Source organism: Capricornis sumatraensis, chromosome 15 (genome assembly GCF_032405125.1).
Source record: "Capricornis sumatraensis isolate serow.1 chromosome 15, serow.2, whole genome shotgun sequence".
NCBI classification, from domain to species: Eukaryota; Metazoa; Chordata; class Mammalia; order Artiodactyla; family Bovidae; genus Capricornis; species Capricornis sumatraensis.
Genome location: NC_091083.1, coordinates 13,406,180 through 13,425,657, shown reverse-complemented (window position 1 = coordinate 13,425,657; position 19,478 = coordinate 13,406,180). Strand labels below are relative to the sequence as shown.

General features: G+C 39.9%; 1 protein-coding gene across 1 annotated transcript in view; it reads right to left on the bottom strand.

Annotated features, from left to right (window-relative positions):
* Positions 1-779: 779 nt before the first annotated feature.
* MACROD2 (mono-ADP ribosylhydrolase 2) overlaps positions 780-19,478 on the bottom strand; it is a 2,306,040-nt gene continuing 2,287,341 nt past the window's right edge. Inside the window, exons 16-17 of the mRNA XM_068987786.1 lie at positions 3,677-3,754; positions 780-841 (exon numbers count right to left, since the gene is read on the bottom strand). Coding sequence (XP_068843887.1) covers positions 780-841; positions 3,677-3,754 — 140 coding nt within the window. The remainder of the gene's footprint in view (positions 842-3,676; positions 3,755-19,478) is intronic.

The window sequence follows — 19,478 nt, the reverse complement described above, 5'->3', positions numbered from 1 at the left end:
GTTCATTTATCCCATAGGATTTTTTCACAGTTAAGTATTTTAAGCCAGGAATCAGAATAGCAAACCTGGCTTCTTTCCTTTAATTCTTCTCACCAGCCCTCAAGGTACAAAAAAGGGTAACAGACCACTCAGTATTCTAGATACACTTTAGCCTTGGCTGAGTGATTTAGAATGTTGCTCTAGAAAATCTCCTAAACATCATCTAGTCCCATTTATTTTCCTGTGGTATTTCCTGGGGCTCATTCAACTCAACAAACCTTTGTACAGAGGCGAAGGTCCGCAGGTAGTGGGGTAAGAGGACAAAACATAAGGCAGGCTTCTTTCAGCCCAAACACGCTCAAATGCCTTTTACATTCTCCAGGGCAAAGATTTAGTGTTATGCTTAAAAACAGATATACTAAACAACTCAGCAGGTAGCTTCTGGAAAAGCAATACTTCAGAATCAGCTTGGGGTTGCTGCAATAATTTGTTCACTCCAGGAAGCCAGGGGGTGAGCTAGATGGAAAAATTGTTTTCTTGTCAAAGCTCAGAAAACCAGGGTACTGCACAATCTGGAGATGCTGTAGCTTATCTTTTTATTTTAAAGATGGTGAGCTTCTAGGGCTAATCCTAGCTCCTTATAATATGTTATTTGGCATAAAGATTTTAAAAGCTTAGCCCGAGCCATGCTGTGGGACTTGATAGAACTGAGGGAAATCCAACATGCCTTTTACAAACAGTTCCTATGGCTGGCCCATTTAATCAATTGGAAATCTTACCACCGAGGCAACTTACCTTAGTTAATCTTCTTGCTGACTCTCTGTTGGGTCATTTACACTGTCAACCTGACAATTCATGTCAACTGTAACCAGAAGGGAAAACAAAAAGGTTAAATGTTTGTTAAACCCAAGTCTCTTAAATATATTACGATGGCCTGTGAATCGCTACATTTCTGACTTCCTATCTTATACCTCTTCTCAATTTGTTTTCATTCATTCATTCAAGATGGGGAGGGCAGAATTGCCTCTTTACTAAACTGTAGGAGCTGTTTTCATTTCATACCAGGTTTGGGGGTTGATATTTTGTGTGTATGTATTACACTCCAAGGGAAAACAAAGCCAACCAGATCATCCATGCACAGAGAGGTAAGCGGCTCCCTCTGAAACAGCAATGCTAGTAGGCCTGCTTGGTTTGCCAGGTTCTCAATTTTGAAATTCAAAACCGACCCTGAAAACTTGCCAATGCGTGCAGTGGACGCCATGAAACGGGAAAGCAAAACATCTAACCGGATCACACAGCAATGATAAAGCATGCGCATTTACTCTACTGTGTGTATTATTCTATGTAAGTATCTGCATACAAATAGCACACATAATTAACGTCATTGTCCAGAAGGTGCCCAGAACAGGCACAGCAGACACTCTGGAAATTTTCAAAGGTCAGTAAGTTTAATTAGATTGGTATTGCTAAAGCATCAAAGCCCATATTATATACTGAGAGACTTAATATACAGATGAACAATGGCCAGACCATATTTGGCAGTAGAATTCTGACTTCAAAACTCTGCAGCAAGAAGCTCAGAACTTGGTCAGTGACTGCCAGCTTCCCTGTGTTTTGCTCCATGCTCCCAACACAGGGCCAGCCAGGGAAAACCAAATGTTCTCAAACCAACCAGCCACTTCTGGTTAACCCATCTGGCTTCCCCTTGCCAACAACCTCCTGTCAAGGGTCTTTGAAATCTTCCCTTTTGTTAGATAGAAGTTCCCCACTTCCCTCCTGCCTTTGAGTTGGCCAAACATAAGTGATAAGAGCTGACACCCACGCTTTGGATATGTAACCTGTTTGTTCTCATTGGGGTAATCTTCATTTGTTTGAACAAAATCAGTCATCCAAATCTCTCTTTCTTGATACAAAAACCCGATTCAAGTGAAAAACAGTGGCAGGTGCTAGATTTCACATTCCAAAGAGACTTGAAAGAGGGAATGGCTGGTTGGCAGCCCACCCAACTCTCTCTCAAGGAGGAAGGTTTTAAAAGCAGGTCTCTTTGCTCCTTCTGCAAACACTCCTTGGTTTCCCACCATGTGTGAGCCCACTCTTTACCCCAGGTGTAAACTGGCCAGATACAGCAAGGGTACTCATAAAAACGCATAATGTGTACACTTTCCATCGTGGTCTAGAGAGTTATTGTAAGGCTGGCCATCTCAGTGTGGAATGTACAGAAAAAAATCTAGGAGAGAGTTCCTTATCTGTTCCTTCCTCCAACCCAAGGGTCCCTAGTTCTGAAATCTGTTAAGTGTTAACAGGAAAAGCATTTGATGAGCCATGTTAAGAAGTTGTTTTTTTTTTTTTTTAATAGCTGAGACTGTGCTCAGTAAACTCTATAGTGAGGACTGACCCTTAGTATTTAACACATTTATGTCCCTTTTATTCAGTGAGAATTGCATGACCTTGGTATTTTTCAGAACATGATTTGTAGAGACCTAGTTAAAAATCATGTTTATAGTGTCACAACCTAGCTGGGAAGGTTTCACTCAGCTGAGTATGACTAACATGGAGTGACTTTTAATGGATGAAATCCGGGGTTTAAAAATCTTATTTTCCTAGATAACGCATGTGCATGGTCAGTCGCTTCAGTCATGTCCAACTCTTTGCAGCCCTATGGACTGTAGTCTGCCAGGCTTCTCTGTCCATGGAATCCTCCAGACAAGAATGCTGGAGTGGGTTGCCACGCCCTCCTCCAGGGAAGGGTTAAAAAAATAATCAGTTTGCACTGAGTCAAAGACAGGTTCAAAGATGTTTAGTAGAACATGGGGAATATAGCCAATATTTTGTGATAACTAGAAATGGAAAATAATCCTTAAAATTGGATAATTTAAAAAATTAAATTAAAAATCAGTTGGTGCAAAAGAGCTTATAATTAAGGGAGTCAACTAAGGTGAGGGCATGCCTATAGCAGGGTGGAATGCATGGTATAGGAAACTGTTTCAAACTACCAAGTAACTTCTAACAGTGGCTGAAATTTTCTCAAGGTCATTATCAACCCAAACTGCAAGATTTTATATATACATGTTGATAATTGACCAACAATTCTGGCTCTCCTAAGCTCTGTGGGCAAATGGAATTGAATATTTAGAAATCATGTGTGCCTAAATAGCTGTTTTTTTCTAATGCAAATGATGATATCTCAGAGGGTTTCAAGTGTCATTGTGTGGGGGCAAGGTGATAATATTCCTGAGGCTCACTGTCTTTAGATGCCTTCAAAATGAGACATGACTAAAGAAAGGTTTTTGGAAATTGATAAAGTACTTTTAAAGACTCACTATGTTTCTAGCCAAGCCGTGTGATGTGAGACAGTGAGGCGGAGTCATGAAATTTTAAGAATAGCCCAGATTCAAGCCAGGCCTCCTATAAATGCTGAGTAGTTCCACCGAGTTCACCAGCTAGATTTCAGTTTAGCCTTGGCATGACCCACTATTCCCTTGGTACTGTGAAGTAAGATTAAACTGAGGCACATGCTATTTTTGTTTTTAAAAAAGGGCTGTCAATTTTGCCAATTCCTAGTAGAAAGCGGTTTTTGAACTTTACTCTGTTCAAACCGAACATGTTGATTCATAGAACAGCCCCTTTACTCCTAGAGTACACAGAGAAAATGTGCCAGGCTTGTGGTTTCGGTGACTCAAAGAGCTCAGAAACCTACCATCAGGACTCATGGAGCTCTCTGTGTCGCCAGAGCCTTCGCTCTTCACAGGAACTCTAGGTGTGTTCCCGCCTTGAGCTGAAGAAGAAGACAGTCCTTGATTAATAGAGAATTAGAATGTCCTGACTGCCAATTATTCTGTCACCCTCCATTGCACTCTTAAATTTAAAAATACTCCTGGGATTGAATTTCTTTTGCAGAAGAGGTTAAAGGAGGAAATAGTAGGCTGAGTTGCTTGAATACTTCAGTGCTGTCGTATTCTAAATTCTCTTTAATTTGTGAAATAATCACATACATGCATGCACAATTCTTCAAATTAGAAAGCAGGTAACATGAAAGCAGGGAAGCTTGGTTTAATCAGAACAATCCACAATTTGAATTTGGGGAAATTTGTGTGTGAGTTTATGTGGCTTTAACTTTGAAGAGAGTAAAAACAGAAAATCTATTTTGCCTTAGGCATGCCTGAAAGCTGAAAGATTCATTCTCCTGGCAGTGAGGTTTTTTTGTTTAAACACAAATGAAAGTCTCATTTGTTCCTCTAGAAGACATCCTTGGATGTTGCCATTCTGGACTACCAAGAATCCAGTCTTTAGTTAATTTCTGTTGTAATTTTTCTCTACTCACACAAAAGACTTGTCCTCCATTCACTGTGGCTGAAGCTATATAACACACTTATGTGTAGTTGTAAGGACACTCTTTTTCTTTTTATTTTCATGATCTGATATCTGTACATACTGCAAGTTGATCACTATAATAAGTCTGGTTAACATCCATTTTTCTTTTTGTGAGAAAATTTACAGATAGTCAAAAGGACAATAATCTCTTGCTTCTTAGATATCTATTATGTTTTCACAACTTGAAGAGCCAGGGCATTTGAAAATACAAATAAAGTATTGAAAAACCCATACTTTCAAAGCTTTTATTATTTCTGTACTTAAAAATAGAATATTAAATTGAGTTTCATTACATGAGTACCTATTGAGTCCAGAGTATGTTCAGAGTATGTTCAATCTGATCTTCCTGTTAGTGAAGAGTCAAGGCTAGGAAAGATCCAGTATATAATCTCTTCAAAGGCAGATACCTTTAACTTGCACTTTTGGTAATGATTTACTGAAGCTGAAAATCAAGAAGTAAGGTCACTAATCATAGCCTGGGTAGATGGAAGGTAGGAAGGTCATTACTTAACAGTGAAGAAAGTCACTTTATATTTGAAAACTGAAGTGCAGGTTCATTTAAGTGCAGATACCAAACAAGCTTTGCATCTAATGCTGAGGAAGAAAATTGAGAATCAGAAGAGTGGGAATTTGGGAGATGTCTTCAATTTCTGGCTTGGGAAGATCCCCTGGAGAAGGGAAGGGCAACCCACTCCAATATTCTTGCCTGATGGAGGAGCCTGGTGGACTACAGTCTATGGGGTTGCAGAGTCAGATATAAGTGAGTGCCTAACAATTTCGCTTTTCAATACAGAATAATGTCATATCATTGATAGCATGAGAGTAGATGAGAAAAGTCAGGAATAGGATAACATAAGAAAAAATGACTCCTGGACAGCTAATTCCTACAAGGACAACATTAAAGTGACTGTGTCCATGAGTTTTTTTCACTAGTACCTGAGGATGAGGTCGGGAAAGTGAAAACAAAACTTGAAACTTCCAACTGGACTTAACATCATATTTTTCCTCACTGTCAATTCTAGAAAATAGACAATGTTTCAACTGCTCATCAACATATTCCTTAAAGACACAATTACAGAAGAAACCACTGATGGATATTTTTCTAAGCCTGAGAGCAGGGAATCTTTGCTAAGTATCCCTCAAAACAAGAAATAAGAAAAAAAAAATGGAATGTTTGACTTTATATAAACACAGACTTTGAGGTGGGAAAAATTACCATAAGAGACATTTTGAAAAAGAAGTATAAATTGAAAAATATTTCTACCTTTTATCATAGACAATGGGTCTATATCTTTGATGAATAAAGTGCTTCTAAAAAATAGAGGTAAATATTAACAATTGGATAGAATACGGAGCAAGAGATCTAACAGGAAGTTAATTAAAAGTAAGAATGGCCTGCAGTTATGTGAAAATGTGATTCACTTTGATACTAATGAAAAAAAATGCAAGTTAAGATTACACTAAGAAAAAGATTTCTGCCTAAAGTAACTATCATAATGTAGGGTAATACTCCCATCAAGAATAGACAGAGACATTGAACAGATTTGAGAAATTATTTTAAGGCACTAGAGAGCCATTAAAGGAGCTTGAGGAGGTGAAAAATGGTGCGCTTGACATTCCACATGAACAAAGAAGTTTAACAGAGCTTCCAGATGTTTTTAAATGAAGTTTGGGGGAGGGGAGAGGGGCAAAACTTAGAGGCCAGGGCCCACCAAAGAAGAGGTGCTCTGATATACCTCAAGTTTTCGTTGGGATTCCCCTGAAGGGTCATACTCTGGGGGCAATGAACTTGAAATAGGCCAGTTCTTAAAGAAATCTAAGACCAACTTTTAATCACCTTAATCTCTGACAAGACTTCAGTGCTCTACTCAATCCTACCAGCCTTTAAGAAGCAAACATAATCCTCTCTGGAAGAAGATAAAGTCATCCAGAGGCTCAAGTCATCACTACAATTTTTCACACATAGTGTCTGGCATTCAATAAAAAATACCAGTCATTCCAGAAGAACAAGTATGGATCACTGAAAACCAAGACAATAAAACAATATATAGAGACATATTAGAGATATTACTCATAGACACAACTTTAAAATATGGTTAATGTGTTTAAGAATTGAGTGACAAGAGGGTGAATTCTCATGGTAAAGAAGTTTATCAGATAACTGGACTAAACACTGTATTAAAAAAAGATGTAAATTCTGGAACTGAAAAATATATAATAATTGAAGTTTAGAATTCAGTAGGTAGATGTGGCAGTAATAAGACACAGCTGAAGAAAGAATTCATAAATTGAAAGCTAATTTAGAAGAAAATATAAAGAATATTAAAGATGAAAGAATATAAAGATGAAAAATACAGAAAAGAATTATTATGATCCCCAAACAAAATTAATGCAAAGCAAACCTCATTCAAGTCAATCATTATAAAACTGCAGAAAATCATGGTTGAACAAAAGCTATAAAATTATTTAGTGAGTAAAGAAGGATTCACTTCAAAATAGCAACAATAGGAATTATAGATGACATCTCAGTAAAAATCATGGAATCCAGAGACAATGTAATGATATCTTTAAAGTGCTTGCAGAAAATAATATTAATGTAAAATTTCATACCTAACAATATCTTCTTTTAGACTTCAATTTGAAAATATTTTCAGGGTTAAAATAGTAGACTTACACTGAAGGATTTCGCTATACTAAAAAGAAAAATTCTAGGTAGGTTATAGAACTACATTTGAAAGGTACCATGGAAAAAGACCTTCACATCATCAAGCAAAAGTTTCTTCAGCTCAGTTCAGTTCAGTTGCTCAGTCGTGTCCAACTCTTTGCGACCCGCTAAATCACAGGACGCCAGGCCTCCCTGTTCATCACCATCTCCCGGAGTTCACTCAGACTCATGTCCATCGAGTCCATGATGCCATCCAGCCATCTCATCCTCGGTCATCCCTTTCTCCTACTGCCCCCAATCCCTCCCAGCATTAGAGTCTTTTCCAGTGAGTAACCTCTTTGCATGAGGTGCCCAAATTACTGGAGTTTCAGCTTCAGCATCATTCCTTCCAAAGAAATCCCACGGTTGATCTCCTTCAGAATGGACTGGTTGGATCTCCTTGCAGAGTTCCAGAAAAACATCTATTTCTGCTTTATTGACTATGCCAAAGCCTTTGACTGTGTGGATCATAATAAACTGTGGACAATTCTGAAAGAGATGGGAATACCAGACCACCTAACCTGCCTCTTGAGAAATCTGTATGCAGGTCAGGAAGCAACAGTTAGAACTGGACATGGAACAACAGACTGGTTCCAAATAGGAAAAGGAGTATGTCAAGGCTGTATATTGTCACCCTGCTTATTTAACTTCTATGCAGAGTACATCATGAGAAACGCTAGACTGGAAGAAACATAAGCTGGAATCAAGATTGCCGGGAGAAATATCAATCACCTCAGATATGCAGATGACACCACCCTTATGGCAGAAAGTGAAGAGGAGCTAAAAAGCCTCTTGATGAAAGCAAAAGAGGAGAGTGAAAAAGTTGTTAAAGCTCAACATTCAGAAAACGAAGATCATGGCATCCAGTCCCATCACTTCATGGGAAATAGATGGGGAAACAGTTGAAACAGTGTCAGACTTTATTTTTGGGGGCTCCAAAATCACTGCAGATGGTGACTGCAGCCATGAAATTAAAAGACACTTACTCCTTGGAAGAAAAGTTATGACCAACCTAGATTGCATATTCAAAAGCAGAGACATTACTTTGCCGACTAAGGTCCGTCTAGTCAAGGCTATGGTTTTTCCTGTGGTCATGTATGGATGTGAGAGTTGGACTGTGAAGTAGGCTGAGCGCTGAAGAATTGATGCTTTTGAACTGTGGTGCTGGAGAAGACTCTTGAGAGTCCCTTGGAGAATCTGGAAAACATTTAAATTAGCAGCTTTATTTTATCAAAACACAGCACTAAGACTGTGAAATAAACCAGAGTAGAAGAAATTTGCCATATATATATATATATATATATATATATATATATATACACACACATATAACACAAGGGTCCTTCTACATATGTGTGTGTGTGCATAAGTATGTATAACTCACAATGGACTCATATATAAAACAATATAAAGGACAAGGAACCCGATAGAAAATGAGCGAGACACAGACAGACATGTCATAAAAGAGGTATCTTACCCGGTCACTTACTTTCTAGAATGACTTTTACCAAACATCGCAGTATTTAAAAGCCTCAGCCTTTTCACTATAAACATAACTACAAAATGTTCTAACTCCTTGGACACCATCAGAACTTCTCAAAACACAACATAATTGTTATATTTTATAAGATATGATTACTACCGAAGGGACATTGATTGACCTAACACTATTTAAACATTATTTATTTGACTTTCTCCTTGGGGTCACTGTGATGGCATCTAGAAGTACCCGTGGATGATTCTTCCAGGGAATCTCTTTCAGTGTCATGACTATTAATGGTAATAACCTTGATGATATTACTATAGAGAAACCTCTCTGACATCACAGAGAACTTTCTAGCTAACAGGATGCTAGTCAATTGAATAATGCTCAATGAAAATAAAGGAGTATACAAAACACTTCTAAGAGCTGGGTGAGAAAGGAAAACAGTTGAAGAAAGGAAAACCCAAAAGGCCAATCAGACAGTAAATATTTAAGTTGCTGGCCTTAAGTTTTGTCTTTTCAAACTCATTGTTTTAAAATGTAGTATATTTGTCTGAGAATTCTCAGGTTATACCACCATATTGGCAAAGATTAGCATGAAATGTTGTGGCATGTTTCAGATCCGTGACAGAGAGAGAAGAAAAATCATACTTGTAGCTCTCTATATTGCCATGTTGTTGAGCAGAGGTCTCTTAGCTCTGCTTCTGAAGATCCAAATGGTATGACTGGTAGACATTATTCATGTATTTATCACGAGTGTGCATGACCCATGTGCCTGTGGTATGAATACATGACTATGCATGTGTGCAGTGACATGCTTACGTGAATGTGCAAGTGCACGTGTGTATGCAAGTGTATGTGTGTGGTGTCATTTGGCGAGAGGGAAAGAAGAATAACAGACACTTATTACTCTCATGTATGTGGAACTGTTATTATCCTAAGGGCTTCTCTCCTGCTGGGCAATGCATCTGAGCGCCCCACAGAAATTCCATTTCACACAGACAACAGAATCTGATCAAAACAAAAACTGTCTCTACAGCCTATTTATTTCAGTTTGCCTGTCCCTCCCCTCATTTTGATTGCTGCTGCTTGGAACACAAACAAGAGGTACAGTTCAATGCTCTTAGCAGGAGATAAAAGATGCTGAAATAGAGTCTGGGACAGTCAGTACCAGTTCATTTTCAATTACCAACCTCAATTGTCCTCTTCAAAGCCTTGATTATGATAACCTTTTGTAGGTCACTTGCATTACATAAAAAATAATAAATGAAGCAAGTCTTACTACAAAGAAAAGATGCTGAAATGCATATAGAATGCAGTTAACCAAATTTTTAAATACATAAACATAGAGAGATATTAGAGGATTCTCCAAGTTTTTCTTTTGAGATTTATGTTGGCAATAAACTCCATGCGACAAAATGAAGTACAAATAATTCTTGTTCAGAATGTGTAGTTCCCTAGGTATCATGACAGCTACAGAAAGCAGAGTTGTCTGGATTCAGTTCTATTGAATTAAACTGGTGTTGAACCAAAGCAAGCATTCTTGAACCATCTTGACTTTTGCCATTATCTATGTTCCAACTTACTCTTAATGTAATGGATTTCCAACTTTACTATTAATGTAATGAATTAGATAATGATTTAGAAAGGCTTACTTCCTATCTTCACCCCTATGGGAGCTGACTTCATTGTTCTTTGACACTGGGCTTGGTCATGGAATTTGCTTTAGCCAATGAGATATTAGCAAAAGTGAGTCAAACAGAGGTCTATGAAATGCACTTGTTCTGCTGGGGTTTGCCCTCTTATGCTCCTGCCTTTTACCCCAAAAAGAACATGCTTCAGGGGAGAGCTGAGTGAATAAGACCTGAAACTCAGTTCACAGCCTGACATCCTTCCTGGCCCAGACTAGATGGGGTTGATCCTCATATCTGTGAACTAAAGAATGAATGATTGGTGTGCTAAGCCTCTGAGATTGAAGGCACTACTGTGGTGACAACTAATGTTTAATAAAGTGAAAAGTGAAAGTCGCTCAGTCGTGTTCAACTCTTTGTGACACTATGAACTATACAGTTCACGGAATTCTCCAGGCCAGAATACTGGAGTGGGCAGTCTTTTCCTTCTCCGGGGTATCTTCCCAACCCAGGTCTCCTGCACTGCTGGTGAATTCTTTACCAGCTGAGCCACCAGGGAAGTCTAAGAATACTGGAGTGGGTAGCCTGTCCCTTCTCCAGTGGATCTTCCTGGCCCAGGAATTGAACCAGGGTCTCCCGCATTGCAGGTGGATTCTTTACCAACTGAGCTATCAGAGAAACCCAATGCTTAATAATATGTTTTTAATTGACTCTGCCTTAACATTGCTTCTTAATTTTGTCCCATAGCAATTACAGCTATAAAACTGTGAGCTTAATTTGTGCCTAATTTTTTCACACATAATAATGTGTTAGCTTTGGTATCACCTAAAATCATCTACAGAACTGACAGGGATAAAGTAGGATAGTTAAATAGTTTAAAACTCCCACTAGAGGGAATTTGAAGGGAGTCTGGGAAATTCTTGTAAACTAATGAAGCCAGTAACCTGGCAACAATCTACACTACCTTGAAGGAAGGGCCAGCTGCATTCAAGCACCAGGCACACTCAGCCACAAGTCCTGAGTTAAACACACAAGAGGACTTCCCTGGGGGTCCAGTGGTTAGCAGTCTGCCTGCCAGTGCAGAAGACACAGGTTTGACCCCTGGTCTGGGAAGATTCCATATACCATGGGGCAACCAAGCCTGTGTACCTCAACTGCTGATGCCGTTGTGCCTTAAAGCCCATGCTCTGCAACAAGAGAAGCCGCTGCAATGAGGAGCTGGTGCACCACGACTAGAGAGGAGCCTGCTCCCGACAGCTAGAGGACGCCTGCACTCAGGGAAGATCAATGAAGATTCGGCACAGGCATCAAATAGATAAATGCAAGACAACAGGTGTGTGCTCTGAATCTCGTTAATGGTCCTTGAAGAGTTGCATTTCTGCATGTAGCCAAGACAGGAATATAGGTGAAAGGGGGAAGAAATTAGGTGAAAGGGGACATTACACTGAAACCTGAGATGAATTATCATACTAGTATCTGTCACCAGCCTTTTGCTAATATACATATGATTTTAATTGCCCCATGACACTCCCAGCTAGGCCATATGGGTCAAAGGAGGAACTAATGATGTAAACCTTGACATCTATCCAAAAATGAGGAAGAGGGAGGTCTTCTCCCCGCCTCTCCACTTTTTCTCTGATTATAAAAATTTAGCCCTCTTTGTTTTCAGGGCTGTGCTGCCTTGCTTGCCTGCTTTTATCTCTCACAAGCATCCTATGCTAATAAACTCTCTTGTTTGCCTATCACTTTACCTCATGCTGAATTCTTTCTGTGACAAGACTAAAGAACCTGAGCTTTGGGAAGTTCTGACACCAGGGGAACAGTTTCAATGAAAAGACAACGGGTTTGAGTCCCCTCCTAGTTGGGGATCCTGGGTTCAAGTCCCAGTCTGAATTTTGGCTGGGTTGGAGCTCCATCTCAGAAAGACTGCGGTTTTAGAACTACAAGCGGTGTTTGTGTGAAATTTTGAAAAACACAGAGTTAATGTATACAGATTAGAAGTCCATTTACAGGCTAAAGTCTATTGCCTAAAATGGAATAAAACTGGTCAGAGTTAAGGCATTTGTCACATATATTTAACTTCCAAGCTCAAATGGAAGGAAGCAATTATTCCACAGGCATAAACACCAATTTGTGTTGTTTTCAAGCAACAGATTGTTAGGGGAGATGATCTCCATTAGACCTTAGAGTGCCAAGTTCACTTTCTAGGTATAGAATCCAAGTGCAACGAAGCAGAAGGAGATCAGAGACCAACTTATGCAGGAAGAGCAGAGTGTCAGTGAAGAGACGGAGCTTAAAGAGAAGCTGAGTCTGTGATATGCTGTGTGGTCATGATGCTTTCCCACAAACTGCTCTTTATAATCAAGGCACCGACATTATTTAAAATGATCATAAAAGTCAGTGATGTGACTCCTCTTAGTGATGTGGTTCCAAGAGCCGTCAAATAAATATATTTAGCCCAAGAATAAAAGTTCCAGTCCTTAGTAACGGCATGGGCTTATCTATTTACATCGCTGCTTGAGGAGCATCCAGGTTTCACTTCCAGGTGTTTTGTGATAATATGGTAAGGGTACAAAGGGTAAACACCACTCCTAGGGAAATTCATCCAAAGTAAAGGGAAGCAAAATAAACCACGCAGCCTTTATTAATAACAAAGATTACTACCCACTCTTTCTACAACAAATGACACACAGCAAGCCATGATTCCAGCCTCCACAAATTCCTTCTCTCTGTTGGATATGCCTTTGTTTTCCTTTTTGTAACTTCCTGTTTGTTACTCATGATAGATTCTGAACCTCAGGACTGTCTATTTCTGGCCACCTTTCTGAGAAGTGCAACATTAGTGGCAGCGGATGGATGGCATATAACATGCAAACCCTCTTGGGACTCCTTAGGGAATGAAGGGGGCTCCTCCTTCACGGGGGTTTCACCTGGGACTCTCCAGTACCATCTCCTCTGCTTCCTGCTTACACCAGAGATCTTGACTTATTTTCTCTTTCATGCTCTATTTGGTGAAATTCCTCTTTTTAAAAATTTCTCATACAAGTAATTCACTTCAGATCAATTCAGTCGCTCAGTCATGTCCGACTCTTTGCGACCCCATGAATCGCAGCACGCCAGGCCTCCCTGTCCATCACCAACTCCCGGAGTTCATTCAGACTCCTGTCCATCGAGTCAGTGATGCCATCAGCCATCTCATCCTCAGTCGTCCCCTTCTCCTCCTGCCCCCAATTCCTCCCAGCATCAGAGCCTTTTCCAATGAGTCAACTCTTTGCATGAGGTGGCCAAAGTACTGGAGTTTCAGCTTTACCATCATTCCTTCCAAAGAAATCCCAGGGCTGATCTCTTTTAGAATGGACTGGTTGGATCTCCTTGCAGTCCAAGGGACTCTCAAGAGTCTTCTCCAACACCACAGTTCAAAAGCATCAATTCTTTGGCACTCAGTCTACTTCACAGTTCAACTCTCACATCCATACATGACCACAGGAAAAACCATAGCCTTGACTAGATGGACCTTTGTTGGAAAAGTAATGTCTTTGCTTTTGAATATGCTATCAGGTTGGTCATAACTTTTCTTCCAAGGAGTAAACGTCTTTTAATTTCATGGCTGAAGTCACCATCTGCAGTGATTTTGGAGCCCCCCCAAAAATAAAGTCTGACACTGTTTCCATTGTTTCCCCATTTATTTCCCATTAAGTGATGGGACCAGATGCCATGATCTTTGTTTTCTGAATATTGAGCTTTAAGCCAACTTTTTCACTTTCCTCTTTCACTTTCATCAAGAGGCTTTTAATTTCCTCTTCACTTTCTGCCATAAGGGTGGTGTCATCTGCATATCTGAAGTTATTGATATTTCTCCCAGCAATCTTTATTCCAGCTTATGTTTCTTCCAGTCAAGTGTTTCTCATGATGTACTCTGCATATAAGTTAAATAAGCAGGGTGACAATATACAGCCTTGACATACTCCTTTTCCTATTTGCAACCAGTCTGTTATTCCATGTCCAGTTCTAACTGTTGCTTCCTGACCTGCATATAGGTTTCTCAAGAGGCAGGTTAGGTGGTCTGGTATTCCCATCTCTTTCAGCATTGTCCACAGTTTATTATGATCCACACAGTCAAAGGCTTCGGCATAGTCAATAAAGCAGAAATAGATGTTTTTCTGGAACTCTCTTGCTTTTTTGATGATCCTATGGATGTTGGCAATTTGATCTCTGGTTTCTCTTTTCTAAAACCAGCTTGAACATCTGGAAGTTCACACTTCACGTATTGATGCAGCCTGGCTTGGAGAATTTTGAGCATTACTTTACTAGCATGTGAGATGAGTGCAATTGTGCGGTAGTTTGAGCATTCTTTGGCATTGCCTTTCTTTGGGATTGGGATGAAAACTGACCTTTTCCAGTCCACTGCTGAGTTTTCCATATTTGCTGGCATATTGAGTGCAGCACTTTCACAGCATCATCTTCCAGGATTTGAAATAGCTCCACTGGAATTCCATGACCTCCACTAGCTTCGTTCATAGTGATGCTTTCTAAGGCCCACTTGACTTTACATTCCAGGATGTTTGGCTCTAGGTGAGTGATCACACCATCGTGATTATTTTGGTCTTGAAGATCTTTTTTGTACAGTTCTGTGTATTCTTGCCACCTCTTCTTAATATCTTCTGCTTCTGTTAGGTCCATACTATTTCTGTCCTTTATCGAGCCCATCTTTGCATGAAATGTTCCCTTGGTATCTCTAATTTTCTTGAAGAGATCTCTAGTCTTTCCCTTTCTATTGTTTTCCTCTATTTCTTTGCATTGATCACTAAGGAAGGCTTTCTTATCTCTCCCCACTATTCTTGGAACTTTGTATTCAAATGGGTATATCTTTCCTTTTCTCCTTTGTTTTTCGCTTCTATTCTTTTCACAGCTATTTGTAAGGCCTCCCCAGAGAGCCGTTTTGCTTTTTTGCATTTCTTTTCCATGGGGATGGTCTTGATCCCTGTCTCCCGCACAATGTCACGAACCTCAGTCCATAGTTCATCAGGCACTTTATCTATCAGATCTAGGCCCTTAAATCTATTTCTCACTTCCACTGTATAATCATAAGGGATTTGATTTAGGTCATACCAGAATGGTCTAGTGGTTTTCCCTACTTTCTTCAATTTAAGTCTGAATTTGGCAATAAGGAGTTCATGATCTGAGCCACAGTCAGCTTCTGGTCTTGTTTTTGCTGACTGTATAGACTTCTCCATCTTTGGCTGCAAAGAATATAATCAATCTGATTTCGGTGTTGACCATCTGGTGATGTTCATGTGTAGAGTCTTGTGTTGTTGGAAGAGGGTGTTTGCTATGACCAGTGCATTCTCTTGGCAAAACTCTATTAGTCTTTGCCCTGCTTCGTTCTGTATTCCAAGGCCAAATTTGCCTTTTACTCCAGGTGTTTCTTGACTTCCTACTTTTGCATTTCAGTCCCCTATAATGAAAAGGACATCTTTTTTGGGTGTTAGTTCTAAAAGTTCTTGTAGGTCTTCATAGAACCATTCAACTTCAGCTTCTTCAGCGTTACTGGTTGGGGCATAGACTTGGATTACGGTGATATAGAATGGTTTGCCTTGAAAATGAACAGAGATCATTCTGTCATTTTTGAGATTGCATCCAAGTACTGCATTTCAGACTCTTTTGTTGACAATGATGGCTACTCCATTTCTTCTAAGGGATTCCTGCTCACAGTAGTAGAGATAACGGTCATCTGAGTTAAATTCACCCATTCCAGCCCATTTTAGTTCGCTGACTGCTAGAATGTCAACGTTCACTCTTGCCATCTCTTGTTTGACCACTTCCAATTTGCCTTGAGTCATGGACCTGACATTCCAGGTTCCTATGCAATATTGTTCTTTACAGCAAAGGACCTTGCTCCTATGACCAGTCACATCCACAACTGGGTTTTGTTTTTGCTTTGGCTCCATCCTTTCATTCTTTCTGGAGTTATTTCTTCACTGATCTCCAGTAGTGTGTTGGGCACCTACTGACCTGCGGAGTTCCTCTTTCAGTGTCCTATCATTTTGCCTTTTCATCCTGTTCATGGGGTTCTCAAGACAAGAATACTGAAGTGGCTTGCCATTCCCTTCTATTTGTTATTGGCCTGCCATTCCTTTAGCAGTTTCCTCCCAGCAAGAGATACTAATATAGAGAATCACAGTGAGTTTCCTGTCTCTTGGGGGAAATGAAGAGTGAGGGTGGTCATGGCTAGCTTCATGCACTTGTGGAAATTTCCCTGGGCTGCTTCTCTCCCAGTTGGGCAAGTAAATGGTAGCTGGCAGTGGTGGTGAAGTAGTGTCTGACTCTTGCGACCCTATGGACTGCAGCCCACTATGCTCCTCTGTGCATGGGATTTCGCAGGCAGGAATACTGGAGTGGGTTGTCATTTCCTCCTCCAGGGGATCTTCCCAATCCAAGGACTGAACCTGAGTCTCTTGTGTTTCCTGCATTGGCAGGTGCATTCTTTACCACTAGCCCCACCTGGGAAGCCCCTAATCACTCAGTCGTGTCTGACTCTTTGCGACCCCATGGACTGTAGCCCACCAAGCTCCAGGCAAGAATACTGGAGTGGGTTGCCATTTCCTTCTCCAAATGGTAGCTAGGAACACCCTATTCAGGATTATTTCAGTCTACTAGAGTGAGGGGGAAGGTTGGAGGTAACCAGGCTCATGCCTTCTTTTTGCTGTGGCTACCAGCCCATTCTTTGGGTTCATTTGTTTTTGTTTGTATTGTTCATTTGCTTGTTATACTTAGCTGCGTTCATATCATTATGTCTGGGTGACTGAGATTTAAAGCCTGACTTCATATCACCATCTTAAACCCAAGAACAGGTACATAGACTCTTTTGATCTGTGGGACAGTGTATTCACTCTGGGTGTCTCACATACATAGCCTTTGTCAATAGCAGGTTTTGGGAATATTTATTAAAGAATAGCTCTGATCAGACAATGTTATGGACTGAATATTTGTGACCCCCACCCAGATTCATATGTTGAAGCCCCAACTGGTAATGTGACTGTATTTGGAAATCAGGCCTTTATGGAGGTAATTTAGGTTAAATGAAGTCATAATACTGAGGCCCTACCGCCAAAGAATTGATGCTTTTGAACTGTGGTGTTGGAGAAGACTCTTGAGAGTCCCTTGGACAGCAAGGAGATCCAATCAGTCCATTCTAAAGGAGATCAACCCGGGATTTCTTTGGAAGGAATGATGCTAAAGCTGAAACTCCAGTACTTTGGCCACCTCATGTGAAGAGTTGACTCATTGGAGAAGACTTTGATGCTGGGAAGGATTGGGGGCAGGAGGAGAAGGGGATGACAGAGGATGAGATGGCTGGATGGCATCACTGACTCGATGGATGCGACTCTGAGTGAACTCCGGGAGTTGGTGATGGACAGAGAGGCCTGGCGTGCTGCGATTCATGGGGTTGCAAAGAGTCGGACACAACTGAGCGACTGAACTGAGCTGAACTGAACTGAAGAAGAGGGACATTTCTCTCCCTTTGCTGAATGAGGACACAGTGAGAAGGGGGACCACCTGCAGGCCAGGAAGAGAGCTCCTGCCAAAACCCGAATCAGCCCAGCACCTGGATTCGAACTTCCCAGTCTCCAGAACCGTGAGAGAGTAAACGTCTGTTGTTTAAGACTCCGAGTCTGTGTTTGTTTGTTTTTTTAATGACAGTAAGATATACTCAATTTACAACTAGTTCACATTTCTTTGGAACAAAGGTACAATTGTAAACCATCTACACCACATTTAACCTATTTTCTCTCAAAGAACCCCAATCATAAAGTTGCTACTTGACCACTCTACCTGTGGTGATCACTTGTAGACACATGCCTTTGGCTCCCTCTCCAAAGCCAAATAATGAATGACTATTCTCAAGAGTGAAAAACTGAAAGCATTTTCTCTAAGATTAGGAACAAGACAAGGATGTCCACTCTTGCCACTTTTACTCAACGTAGTTTTGGAAGTCCTAGCCACAACAATCAGAGAAGAAAATGAAATAAAAGGAATCCAAATTGGAGAAGAAGTAAAATTGTCACTGTTTGCAGATGACCTGATATTATACACTGAAAATCCTAAAGATGTTACCAGAAAACTATTAGATTTCTTCAATGAATGTGGTAGAGTTGTAGGATACAAAATTAATACACAGAAATCTCTTACATTCCTATATACTAACATTGAAAAATCAGAGAAATTAAGGAAACAATTCAATTTACTATCACATCAAAAAGACTAACATACCTAGGAATAAACTTACCTAAGGAGGTAAAAAACCTGTACTCAGAAAACTATAAGATACAGATGAAACAGATCAAAGATGACATGAACAGGTGAAGAGATATACCATGTTCTTGGATTGGAAGGATTAATATTATCAAAATGACTATACTACCCAATTTAATCTACAGATTCAATGCAATCCCTATCCAATTACCAATGGATTTCACAGAATTAGAACAAAAAATTTTACAACTTGCATGAAAACTCAGAAAACCCCTAATAGCCAAAGGAATTAATGGAGCTGGAGGAATCAGGCTTCCCTGACTTCAGGCTATATTACAAAGCTATAGTAATTAAAACATTATGGTACTGGCGCAAAAACAGAAATACATATCAATGGAACAAGATAGAAAGTCCGGAATTAAACCCAGGCACCAATAGGTACCTCATGTATGACACGGGAGGCAAGAATATACAATGGAAAAAAAGATAATATCTTCAATAAGTAGTGCTTGGAAAACCGAACCACTACATGTAAAAGAAAGACATTAGAACATTCTCTAACACCATACACAAAAATAAATTCAAAATGAGTTAAAGACCTAAATGCCAGGCCAGAAACTATAAAACTCTTAGGGGAAAACATAAGCAGAACACTGACATAAATCACAGCAAGATCCTCTATGACCACCTCCTAGAGTAATGGAAACAGAAAGAAACAAATGGGACTTAACTACACTTAAAAGCTTGTGCAAGCAAAGGAAACTATAAACAAGGTGAAAAGACAACCCACAGAAGGGACGAAAATAGTAGTAAATGAAACAAGTGACAAAGGACTAGTTTCCAAAATATACAAGCAGCTCATGTAACTCAATACAAGAAAAACAAACAACCCAATCAAAATGTGGGCAGAAGATCTAAACAGATATTTCTCCAAAGAAGACATACAGATGGCTAAATAAACACATGAAAAGATGCTCAACATCATTCATTGTTAGAGAAATGCATATAAAAACTACATGTACCCCAACGTTCAGTGCAGCACTAGTTACAATAGCTG